The sequence below is a fragment of the Carassius auratus genome, chromosome 7 (genome assembly GCF_003368295.1).
Source record: "Carassius auratus strain Wakin chromosome 7, ASM336829v1, whole genome shotgun sequence".
Classification (NCBI taxonomy): domain Eukaryota; kingdom Metazoa; phylum Chordata; class Actinopteri; order Cypriniformes; family Cyprinidae; genus Carassius; species Carassius auratus.
Window position 1 is genome coordinate 4,620,220 of NC_039249.1, and position 12,970 is coordinate 4,633,189.

General features: G+C 37.9%; 3 protein-coding genes across 3 annotated transcripts; 2 read left to right on the forward strand and 1 right to left on the reverse strand.

Annotated features, from left to right (window-relative positions):
• The first annotated feature begins 759 nt into the window (after positions 1-759).
• On the forward strand, positions 760-2,300 carry snrpf (small nuclear ribonucleoprotein polypeptide F). The gene is made up of 4 exons (XM_026266731.1): positions 760-969; positions 1,618-1,743; positions 1,922-1,986; positions 2,061-2,300. Exons 1-4 carry the CDS (start codon positions 775-777, stop codon positions 2,125-2,127), a joined length of 453 nt encoding a protein of 150 aa, XP_026122516.1. The 5' UTR covers positions 760-774; the 3' UTR covers positions 2,128-2,300.
• A 937-nt stretch (positions 2,301-3,237) lies between these two features.
• Positions 3,238-6,917, forward strand: amdhd1 (amidohydrolase domain containing 1). The gene is made up of 9 exons (XM_026266730.1): positions 3,238-3,447; positions 3,983-4,089; positions 4,170-4,234; positions 4,394-4,671; positions 4,805-5,030; positions 5,119-5,243; positions 5,324-5,417; positions 5,504-5,664; positions 6,628-6,917. Exons 1-9 carry the CDS (start codon positions 3,308-3,310, stop codon positions 6,731-6,733), a joined length of 1,302 nt encoding a protein of 433 aa, XP_026122515.1. The 5' UTR covers positions 3,238-3,307; the 3' UTR covers positions 6,734-6,917.
• On the reverse strand, positions 6,906-12,901 carry LOC113105580 (RPA-related protein RADX). The gene is made up of 15 exons (XM_026266729.1): positions 12,164-12,901; positions 11,253-11,404; positions 10,770-10,941; positions 10,294-10,402; positions 10,118-10,209; positions 9,916-10,041; positions 9,729-9,836; positions 9,027-9,200; positions 8,697-8,818; positions 8,521-8,594; positions 8,231-8,293; positions 8,104-8,153; positions 7,638-7,940; positions 7,373-7,525; positions 6,906-7,107 (listed from the first exon to the last, which is right to left on the reverse strand). Exons 1-15 carry the CDS (start codon positions 12,747-12,749, stop codon positions 6,986-6,988), a joined length of 2,406 nt encoding a protein of 801 aa, XP_026122514.1. The 5' UTR covers positions 12,750-12,901; the 3' UTR covers positions 6,906-6,985.
• Between the last annotated feature and the right edge of the window lie 69 nt (positions 12,902-12,970).

A 12,970-nucleotide genomic window follows, 5' to 3' on the forward strand; every position in this document is an offset into this window, starting at 1 on the left:
GGACTGGTTCCAAAATATGATTCCTAATGTAACTGAAATCAAAGGATAAGGATATTTTGAGATTTAAATCATGTGAAATCAGCTGACAGGAAAATAGAAGAATGTAGGCTATATCGATTTGGTGAAGGCTTCGTTTTAAGATTGGTCAACAGGAAAGTAAAGGTCACTTTCTGAAAATATTGAGAAAAAAAAGTACTTGTCTGGAATGCGGATCTGCAGAAGATTTCCGTTCTAATCCGCTAGCGTGGGTTTTTCAGGCAGCTCTGCTAAGCTTTGATTCATTCACAAAGCACCCAACACATCTTTGAAAAAAATAAAATTCACATGACTAACTTTTATTTAAAAACTCATTTACTTTATTTTGTGCTGCAGATATACATGATAAAATAAACGAATAGACCTGGAAAATAATCGCGTGTTTTATCCAATCCATCCTGTCAGTCATGTAAACATTTTACATATGGCCTCTTTTGAATAAATTGTAATAAAATGCAAAAAAAAAAAAAAAAACTCCTGGAAACGTCTTTAAATAAAAGATGCATTAAATGTGCAAGATCTAATTGCATGCATTATATTTACTTATTTATTTACTTACTTAAGCGTAGGCATTGAGAAATGCACGTAATTAAGATATTTTCTACAGTAGTCAACATTTAAAGTGGATCAAATGCTTTCATCAAAGTTGTCCTAAAACCTAAAACCAAAATGCCTTTTTGACTGATGCATTTCAAATGCTGACTACTTTATTTCATTCCAGACTACCATCCTGTGTTCATGTGGTGCTATTACCCGCCAGTGCAGCGTGTGGCGCTGTTCTCAGACGCGCTCTTCTCTCCCGCCGCAAGGTCAAAGTGTGCTCGTAGTCCTTCCCTCACTCGGCGGCAAGGCGTGCGAGTGTGCTACTATAGCTTATGCTATTTAAATAAACAATTTTTTCTTCCTCAGTATCCATTTAGCTCTACAGTCATGGTATGTTCTACATAATCGTTTCCTTTTGGCTTAATATTTGAGGTTTTGTAAAAGAGCGAGGTGGTTTTCATTCATGAATAAGCTGAGAATGCGGCTGCATGTTAGCATCTGGATCGTAGAGCGGACGTTGTTTTCAGAAGCGACCAGTGTTTTGTTAGTAACCCTGAGCTCGTATGATCAATGTTTCCACTTGCTGTGTTGCAATCTAGCTTAATCTTAGACAAAATCTTAAAGGTGTTCGTGTTGTAGCTCTGTGTTAATTTCGCAACTAATTCAGTGGAATATTATAAGACAGTTAACGAAAGTTTCTAATCAGATTTATGTATTCGCTTATTCTAACATTATATAGTCAAATCCTCTTCAGACGCCTGCAGTTTTTATTTTATATCTTATGTATTTTTTTGCAGTAGTGTCTTTGACCTTTTTTTTTTTTTAATATTAGTTTTTTATGATATTCCTTAGAAGCATGTTAAGTTACCCAATCCAGTCTTATTTGGGACTATGCTAGAAAAGTTCTCCTCTTTTGTTGCTTCATGCTGGAGTTCTAAAAAATAATTCCTATTAGAATCTTTAGAATTGGTTCCAAATTCTGATATGAAATTCAAATTTTTCAAATTCTGTATTTTACACCGAACTCTTTTTCTGCAGAGTTTGCCGCTGAACCCCAAGCCCTTTCTGAACGGTCTCACGGGGAAGCCTGTGATGGTGAAGCTGAAGTGGGGCATGGAGTACAAGGGCTACCTGGTGTCTGTGGATGGCTACATGAACATGCAGGTTTGTCTAATTAGAATTCACAATTATAAATCCATCAGTCATTGATGCTTGTGTTTTTTATCTGCTAGAAACAATATCCATAGTAAACTAGCAGGTCACAAAATGCAGAATGTCCAGTGTTATTAAGAGCAATACTCACATCTGAATTTACATCGGTTAATTGAGCTATGTTTTCTAGCTGGCCAACACAGAAGAGTATGTGGATGGAGCCTTAGCGGGTCATCTCGGAGAGGTGCTCATCAGGTAAGGTTTTAAGTTGAAACTCAATTTACAACTATGTATTATCAGAAAATATAATAACTTTTCCCTTTCTGCAGGTGTAACAATGTTTTGTACATAAGAGGAGTAGAAGAAGAGGAGGAAGACGGCGAGATGAGAGAATGAAGAGCGATTGGATTTCTTCTTCTAATCCGATTGGATGATTTATTGGTTATTTTGCAGTTTGTCCCAGTTTTATGTGAAGCTGTGTCTCTTTTCTTTGTAAAATTGTTAGTTATTTTTACACTGTAAAAGTTATTGGTGGCACAATGACAAATAAATTGTGCAGTTTGTACGTTTTTGTTGTCGTTTCTTTGACTGTGATATTTAAGGTCAAAATGGAATCAGAATTGACTCTAAAAACTTGATGCAACTATTCATAAGTGCATGTTATTCCAAAGGAAAACACTGTTTGTCTTTAACAACGAGATTTTGTGTTTCAGCACTAGTTCTGAAATATAATACCATGTACAGTATCTGGTAATGCCAACTGTCCAGTAATTGCAGATGGACAGAATTAAGTCCCATCTTGTGTCTTTTTAGTTGACACTGAATATCAAGTTCACTTGGTTACAGTTTACATAAGTGGTTCATGAATGCTAAAGTTCACTTTAAGAGTTTATTTACATTTATGCATTTAGCAGATGCTTTTATTCAAAGTTACTTACAGTGTATCCAGGCTATGTATTTTTTTATTTTATTTTTTTTACCAGTATGTGTGTTCCCTTGTAATGGAATCCACGACCTTCTGCTCTGCCACAAGAACACAATTTATTTAACATTTTCTAAATGATCAATTTGAACGCAAATGCAGTTTTAATGAAGTTATACAATATGTGTAGTAATAGTTTATTTAAATATCCAATATAGTTTGATATTAATCTAAAGTCACATGTTTTCCCCAGTAGTCTCTCTGTATAATTCTGAAGGTTTGAGGATGTGTATAAACTTGCTTCATCGTTGTTTGAAAACAAATGTTACATTTTCGGTGGATTTTTTGTGATAAAGTGGCATTTTCACAGATTTAATGATGAAACAAAATACAAAAGCATGTAAATTCTTCACTGTCGCTCATATTCACTAGAAATGCGTTTCTTTTTACATTTTTTTCACAACGCCTTTTGTTTACCTCATACACATAAATCGACTGAAGATGAGCTCCTCCCTCGCTGATCATGGGTCATTCAGTTACCTGTTTACTTTCCGACCTTCGTCCAGTTTCCCAATTTTGGCTTCGCTAAATATTTACCCACTCTTTTACCCCTGAGCTCTGCTCTGAATAACTTGCACCACAGTTAACCTAGCAATGTCTGCAAGCAGTTTCAAACTTTTAGTCAAGAATGCAACACAAGTGGTGTTAGTTTGTAGAAATGGTGAAAAGTACCTGACCAGAGATGGGATGCAGACGCTGGCTGTCGTTGAGAATGGCAGTGTGCTCATTGGACAGTAAGTCTTCTTTATTGTGATCAATTCAGCATGTTTAGAAAACGCTCATTGTGTGATATCTTATAGGCTATGAAAAATGTATTGCATCTTTCAAAACAATTTAAATGAGCAATTTCATAGTAAATTTATTTTCATGTTTCATATTTCATGGCTCCCTTAAAGAGATATTAACATTGTTAAAAATACAAGAAGCGGTCCGCTTTTAATTTTTTATTAATTATTTACATATTGGGACAATTTACACAGAAATTTGAAGAATCTAATTTGGGAGAAAATGTTTCTTTTAGGGTTATTTTGGCTAGTCTCCAGTAATTATACATGAAATAAAATAACAATTTAAGTTTATGGGCTGTGCTTATTTATCCGAGTGTGTGTACCTGGTATTTATCACATCGTGGGGACAAAATGTGTATAACCAAATACCAGTGAATTTCGATCTTGTGGGGACATTTTTAGGTCTCCATGAGGAAAGCTCATAAATCATACAGAATTAAGTTTTTTGAAAATGTGTGTGTGTGTGTGTGTGTGTGTGTAGTGATGGACTAATTAAAGCTGTTGGACCATCAGACATCATTGAGTCTCAGTTCAAAGGAGCAAAGTTTGACAATGTTCTGGATGCTTCTGGCATGTGTGTCATCCCTGGTAAGTGTAACATCTACCACCGTTTCTTTTGACAGTTCCTTAAAAAAAAAAGTTGAAAGAATCTTAACATAATGTTACAGGCCTGGTCGATGCACACACACATCCAGTATGGGCCGGAGACAGAGTGCACGAGTTTGCCATGAAGGTTTTGCTCTAATTTTATTCCATCTGTTCCTACTCTTGCATTTTATATTATATGAACATATCTTTAAGTCTTTGTGTCAGAGAAGCTATCTGAACAACATCAAAGCATCTTAATACAAGTAATGAGGGATTATCATTGTGCTCTGTTGTGTGTGTACAGCTGGCCGGTGCCACATATATGGAAGTGCATGAAGCAGGAGGTGGAATCCATTTCACAGTGGCACATACTCGCTCAGCAACCGAGCGACAACTATTAGATGGGTTACAGAGCCGCCTGGAGCGCATGATGAGAGCTGGAACCACACTGGTGGAGTGTAAGAGCGGATATGGGCTTGAGCTGGACACTGAACTAAAGATGCTGAGGGTGATCAATTCAGCCAGAAACTCACTGCCAATCGGGATATCAGCAACATACTGCGGAGCCCATGCAGTACCCAAGTACATAGTCTTTATAACAAACAATATTACTGTTTTTGCTGTCATTTTGATTAAATGAATGCAGCCTTAGTGAGCACAAGAGACCAACCCCACCCTAAACAACCCTTCGTTTGTTTAACATTCATTTTCTCAGAGGTAAAACTATGGAGGAAGCCACTCAGGACATCGTGGCACAGCAGCTGCCCAAGATAAAAATGCAAATTGCTTCAGGTGAACTGCAGGTGGACAACATTGACGTATTTTGTGAGAAAGGTGTGTTTGATCTGAACTCAACACGTTGCATACTCAAGGCTGGCAAAGATATGGGCCTCAACATCAACTTTCACGGCGATGAACTCCATCCCATGAACTCGGCACATGTAAGCATGCATACGCACGTGCTTGAACATTGAAATTGTCTTGTTTCTTGCATCATCTGTGTCTCTTCCTTGTCCACCTGTCTAACAGCTTGGGGCAGAACTTGGCGCTTTAGCCATCAGTCATTTAGAAGAAGTGACAGATGACGGAATTGCTGCAATGGCAAAAGCTAAAACATCAGCAGTCCTCCTGCCCACCACGGCCTATATATTAAGGTAAATAACTACAATGTGGATGTTTTCCATAAAATAATTTGAAGAAATCAGGGATTTGATTCTCCTTGTGTCTGTTGAAGGCTGTCTCCACCACGTGCGAGAGATATGCTTGATGCTGGAGTCATAGTGGGCCTTGGCAGTGACTTTAACCCCAATGCCTACTGCTGCTCAATGGTGACCACAAGACTTTTTTGAACAAAAGTTATCAGTAGATATTTAACGTGACCACTTCATTTCATTCTGTTTTGTCTGTTTGTTAGCCTATGGTGATGCATTTGGCCTGTGTGCTGATGAAGATGTCTATGCCAGAAGCTTTGGCTGCAAGTACTATAAATGCAGCCTACGCTCTCAACCGTTCACATACGCATGGGTCGCTTGAAATCGGGAAACAGGGGGACCTTGTGATCATCAATGCTCCACGGTTAGATCATATCCATACAGTAACTACAGATCTACGAGGGCAACTGCTGAACTGTTTACGTTCAGTGGTTGTTTGAATAAGGCATAAAAATAGTTCGATATTAAAAAACAAGGTTATTACAGATAACTATAACAAAATCTAATTTAAATTTAAATAAACATTAACTGAAATAAAATTAAGTATAAAAAAACTTATTTTATTTCTGCTAGTTGCCAAGTCAAGATTTCTCAATTTGGTTTATTCAACTTTAAGTACTTAAAGTACATTAATTACTCACCCTCATGTCATTGCAAACCTGTAAGACTTCCCTCCGTTCATCTACAGAACACAATAAGATATTGTGATGCATCAAGGTCCAGAAACATAGTAAGGGCATCGGTAAATAATTTGTGACATTAGGGGTTCAACCGTAACAAGCTACGAAAATAATTTTTATGTGCAAAAATAAAATAAAAATGTATTCAACAATTCGTATTCCTTTGCGTCACACTAGTGCAATTTTGGAGAATATCCACTGAAGGTAAACGGTATATGTTGTCCTGTGTCAGCTGCACCACGCAGATAAATGTTTTTTTTTGTTCAGATCAAAGTGTAAACATAAACAGCATACACCATTTACATTCAGTGGATATTGTCCAAAATGGCACTACAGTGACATGGAGAAGACAAATTGTTGAATAAAGTCATTATTTTTTGGTATTAAAAAAATATGTTTTATTTTTTCATTACATAACAACATGAAGGTGAGTAATTAAAGATCATTTTTGGGTGAAAATATCCCTTTAAGTACAACTGTTAAAATATTCATAATAATGACAAAACAACAAAATAACTATCAGTGAAAAAATAAAAACATGATGAAATAAAATCTGTTATTGAGATTCAGATATAGAGATTGGATTATAACTGGTGCTTGATGGGACTTGATAAGGAGGTTAATATAATATAATTCCTCTGTTGCAGATGGGAACATCTGGTCTACCAGTTCGGAGGCCACCAGGAGCTCATCAGATTTGTGATAATCAAAGGCGAGATTGTTTATGAAAATGATAAAGTCTTGAACCTTTGAGGATCCTGCACCATGACCAATCCCTCAATGAATCAACAAAAGATCATGTGGTCAAATTTTATTACCATGATTAGTAAACCACATGAAGCCACACTGAATGCTAAAAAAAATGTTTTGTTGATAAAAAAAAATACATAAATAATTTGTATAAATATTCATATAAATTAAAGGTTATTCTGTTAACAGAAGCTGTATAAACTCATACAAACTTGTTTTGTATCAGTGTGTCCCTTCATCTTTAAAAGGTTTCTATCATCGTAAAGGAAATGCACGGTTTAGTACCAGCTCCACCTTCTCTCCTCCTAATGCACATGCATCTAAAACACACAGGAGTCTTTGATTGGTCAACTGGTTAGCTGTCGCGATCAAGTCAGCTGTTGGAGAAGAAAGAGAAACCAGATTTAAATGTTCAGCTAATTTACTCCCACAGGAAAAAAAAAGAAAGATTTAGTGGAAGTTGTTATATTTATTTAGTTGAAATAAAAATAATTCTCACTTATAGGTAGCTTTACCGTAGGCTTAATAATAAAAGTGATATTCTTTAGTTGTTGAAAGCTATCGAATAAACTAAAACGACAATTTATGTGACTGCACTGAAATCTGTTCTGAATAAATAAAGCCAATTTGCTTCATATTTACCTGGGCTTGGGGGCGGGGCATGTGGTGAAAAGCCTCCATGTGATAGGATAGACTCCCAGGAGTTATTGTGTGAAAGTGGGAGGGGCATCCAGTGCAAGTTTCCCGGAGCAGCAGGCAGAAAAAGAACATCAAGCATCACTGCATCTGATAGAGCTTAAGCAGAGAGGAAAAAAACACATATTTGATTGCAATACTACAAACATGCTGCGACTAACACTCTAAGTTCAAGCAAAAACATGTTTGTGTGTGTGTTTTAAATGTGCACCTCTCATTGTCAGAGTGAAGTAGCCAGTGTAGCAGGAGGCGGGGCTAAATGACTCAAGTTCTCTCTGTGGGAGGAGCTTGTGAAAGGTGTTAACCTGCAGCCCCACAGCAACAGCCTGGACGTGTCGCCGCTCATAACAAAAAACCCGTGGCAAAGTTTCACTGGCGACACGTGACAGCCCCAGGCGGGAGGTCATGGGACTAGTGGGCGGCGTCGAGAAGTCTTCATCTTCATCTTCATCATTACTGTCATCTTCCTGTTCTCCGACTAGAAACTCCATGGCGCCATCAAACAGGGAAAAATCTGCAGGGCACAGGGACACAATGATCTCTTTCTGTAAATTCATATCAAATTTGCTTTTCACAAGCTATTTTTTTTGTCAATATTCATTGTTAATCCTGATTAGCTTTCTGGTAAACTGTGAAATGATGTGCAGGATGAATCCAGTCATTTTATTGGCTGTTACCTCTCTCTGCATCATCCTCCGTTGCGAGCGGTTGCAGAGGTGGTGCCAACCTGAAAAAGAGTGTATTATTATTATCCACTCAATAACACCAGTTCTTCTGTATTATACAGAACCCAAACATCCTTACCTCTTTCTAGGACTAGTACTGCTGAACAGTTTCCGCTTCACAGGTGTCCTGTTAGGTTCAGACCTGTGGTAAAAACAGTCTTGAAGGACAGTTTACCCAAAAATGAAAATGTAATAAAATAAAGATATCCTATGATCTTCCTTAGAAAATGGAAAGGAGGGCTTTAGCTGCTCAGTTCCATGCAGTGAAGTTATCGAATCTCATGTACACTTCTGCTTATGCTGTAAGACATTTTCGGATGATTTTTGGACAAACTTGTCTATACTTATTACACAAAATAACACACACACCCCTCTCTTTGCCGTCGCACTCTAGGACTGAGTGGAGCTGATGGAAGATCTGAAAACTGTGTTCGCCCACTGTCCTATAAAAGACAAGAAAACAGAAGTATAGCAAAAAGAGTTATACTAAAATTCAGTTTGGGGTCATTAATGATTATGTCGTTGGTTGTAGTGTTATTTGTTACCTCTCTATGATGGTAGCAGGCTGCAGTGATGACACACTGAATGGCAAACTGCCGTTTCTCTCTATAAATTAACTTCTCACATTCTAATTTCATCTCTCCTCCACTGATGAGACCAGCTTCCCCTGCAAACACACGCTCAAATTAGTCACAGGAAGAGTGCAGGGTGAAAGTATCAAAACCTGAAATGGTACAGTAACACATTTGTTTTTATTTATTTCATCACACTAAACAGTACTTTACAACATTTTTCCATGCTTAGTCCATTCAGAAACATATCTATTTTTACATAAACACTAGAAACACTCTCAAATCGTTTGTATTGCTTCTCACCGTGTCTGTTTTCCATGAAGTTATGTAATGAAACAGGAAGTGGTGGGTAGCTGAAAGATCCTCCAATCACAGCTCTCCCCAGCAGACTGCCCTCGTCCACCTGCTTCAGCCAGTGGAGGAACTGCCGGACGGGCCGTAACCCTCTGTACGGCATCACGGGGTGAGACCCTGTGCCTGTTTTTATGTTTGAAAAGAACAGCATTGGATTCTTTTAACTCTCAAATAAGTCTATAGTTACTATCTCAAGCTGCATTTGATTAAACAAAAGTACAGTAAAAGCAGTAATATAGTAAAATATGATTACAATTTTAAATACTTGTTTTCCATTCTATAATATTTTACAATATAATTTAATCCTGTGTTGCAAAGCTGAATTTTCAGCATCATTACTCCAGTCTTCAGTGTCACATGATCCTTCAGAAATCATAATGATGTGCTGATTTGGTGCTGAAGAGACATTTCGTATCATCATCAATGCTTAAAACGGCTTGTACTGCTTAATATTTTTGTGGAAGACAAACCGAAAGTTCAAAACATCTTTTATAACCTCAAATATCTTCACTGTCTTTTTAAAATCAATTTAATCCTTCCTTATAGAGGTTATAACTTTTGTCAACAGATCAAAAATCTTACTTAGCCCAAACATGTAAACAGTATTGTACAGTATGTTATGTGTCTGATTTATAAAGGTGTTTAAGTCACCTGTGCAGTAAACCTGGGTCAGCGATGTGTTGGTAAGATATTCAAAAGATGTAGCTCTGTCAACTGCACTCCTGATCAGCTTTAGTCTAGTGCAGACAAGCAGTGCCACTGAATAGAACACAAAAATCTTAGTTGACAGCTTGTCTATAATAATAATGATACAGAGACCGTGAAGAAATCTATTTACTTGGATAGACACGGCTTTGAATGTCAGGCTGTGATGTGGAGAAAAGCTTGATCATGACTGGCTTGTCTGATGCTCTGTCTGCCAGCTGAAGCCACCGGTACTCCTCGATTTCAGCCCTTTGCCCATCTGTAAGGGGACAGGTTTCAGTCTTTTGGCTAAAGATGCATATTGAGCATATTTCTGTGTTTACCGGACGTCCCACCTTTCCTCCTGACACGTTCTGGTCGACCCACAAAGATCACAACACCGATGATGTCGCAAATGTGGCCTTGTGGACAACTTGGAAGCTCCTGTCTGTTAAACACAATCACTTAGTGCATTTCTTTGACTGCAATTCAAGACTATAAAGGACACCGGTGTTTGATTTAGTACACATACCCACAGATGAATGCATGAGGCAGGTCTGGTAAAACCCAGTCTGGTGAAACCTGGTTCTTGGGGATGATAGTTATCTGAGCAGCGGGGTTCCTGGAATTAAGACTGATCTCTGAAGGATGAGATGCATGAATAACATCCATGTTACAACTAAGAATTAATTATTTTTTTTAAATCTTATTCATATACTGCAACATGCACTAACATTCAAAAGTTTGAGGTTGTTTTTAAAAGACATTTTTAAAACATTAAGATAAAAAATTACATTTGAAAATAAATTAAAATAAAAAAAGTTCATTTAAACTTTAAAAATATTTCACAATTAACTGTAATATTTTAACCTTTTGATCATATAAATGCAGCCTCGGTGAGCATAAAAGACTTCAAAATCAAAAACATAATCTGGCCGACCCAAACTTTTAAACACTAGTGTGCATGTCATAACTTCATATGTTAGATGTGTTTAATGTTCTCTCTACCAATGTGTGGCTCTGAATCCTGCCCCGTGCGGCTGCTGTAGCTCTCCTTGACTCTGTAGCGACACAATCTTACAACTTGACCCGGATGAAGGATTCGGTACCAATCCAGACAGACTGTGTTCCACAGTACAACACAAGCACTGGATGAGCCGTCACCAACCTGCAGCTCTGCCTGAGGAAAACAGATCGATAGAGGAACTTCAATTCAACATCTAACCTTGTGATGCATAACTAAAATTATACATTTTAGACTGGCATATAGATGAGATAAACAGTTGAAGTTAAAGATGAATAGTTGAAATGAGAAGTGCCCACAATATTAGTCAATAAAAATATAAAATATCTATTGATATACTGCATCTGTGCTTCCTACTAGACTCTTTCTTACCAAAGCAACTTGTATTCTTCTAAAAATCACTGCAGATGTCTATACTGTTAACAGATATTTGCATGGAAAGGGATGTCATATATTTGATCTCTGACCTTATAGGGACATTCACATTTATGATCTGCTTTCCCGAAATAAATCAGTCTGGATTTGTGGAGGATCCGCACACACAAAGCGCCCCGGTAGCGCCGCGATCCACTCAAGAAATGTCTGCGTACTTCTGCGAGGGAAACCGTGGACCCAATATCTGCCACCAGAAACAAAGGCATATGCATGAATTTCATTTGTGTTCCACAAAAAAAAGTATGTCATGCAGGGTAAATCATTATAGGATTTATTATTGATTTATTTCGAGTGAATTATCCCCTTATGTTTGAAGGTGAATTTGACCCATGTGTTTCATGGTTAAAAGCCACTAGAAAATAAATATTTTGTCATGACAGTTTCTCTACTACTGTCTAAAGTTTAGAATCTTTTAGAAAATGTTTAAAACTCATTGAAAATATTAAAATATTAGACCCTGGACCACAAAGCCATAAGCAGCACAGTTATATATATATATATATATATTTGTAGCAATAGCCAAACAATACATTGTAGTAATATGCATTGCTAGGACTTCTTTAGGACAAATTTCAATGCGATTGTTTCAATATTTAGATTTTTTTGCACCCTCAGATTCTCAGTCTCAGTCAAATATTGTTCTATCCTAACAAACAATACATCAATGTAAAGCTTATTTATTTATATATATTTTTATATACATTTATATATATCTCAATAATAAAAAAAATACCTTTATGACTGGTTTTGTGGTCACATATTTATTTAGGTCACAAATTTATTTTTTTCTTCAAATACTAAATACTAAAATCCAGTTAATAATACAATAGTGTTAAATATTTTAAAGGGGAGGTGTTTAGGTGAAAATATGGGTCGCAAGTTATATGTTTATAAGTGAGTGATTTCCTTCAAATGCTTCCTCGATAGGCATCTTAATACACACCCTCTATCTCCTCCTCCGAGTCCTCCTCCGCGTCGGGTTCAGAGGGAGCCGTGTCCCGCCACATTTCTCCACAGAAGTCGTGATTATTCCACAGCGGCAGATAGGAGCTTCTGCGCGCTCTGAGCGGACCTGCGCTTGGCTCTGCTCCCGTCCACGGAATGGCCCTCACATTGACGGAAGAGAGCGCCCTCAGAGCCGCATCGCCTCCGGAGAGTCTGTCCACCTCCAGACTGCACACATGAAAAGACGCGCTATCTTCCCCGCGGCTGAGCTCCACGTGCCGTATAACGGAGCCGCAGTGGAGCGCGTTGACGCTGATGAGTCTGTTCACAGCGGGATCCAGAGACACACGGACCTTACAGTCTCCATCCGTGAGAGTGGCGTCAAACAGGCTCTCCGACATGGAAATGCTGTCCGGGAAACGAAGCGCGAAGTCCGCGTCTCTGCCATAGCGCTCCAGAGAGATCACGTACAGCGGCTCCGAGCGGGTTCGCGCTCTCGGGGAGGAAGATGTGTTGGATAATAACCTGTTTAGGGTCTTTTTGAGTGTGCAGCACTCAGAAGAGCTACCTGACAGCGCGGCCATGTTCGCGCGACACAAAAAACAATAACAACGCCGCAAAGCATCATGGGAGATTGAGTAGAGCACAGAAAGAGAGAAAGACAACGAGAATAAAATTTAGGATATAAACCCAGTTTGAAGCCTTATCCTGGAGTAAAATGAATGTTTGAGCAGTCCTTATTAAAAGCAACTTGCACTGACATATCTGGAAATATTTTTTATTATTATTTTTATTTATTTATCTA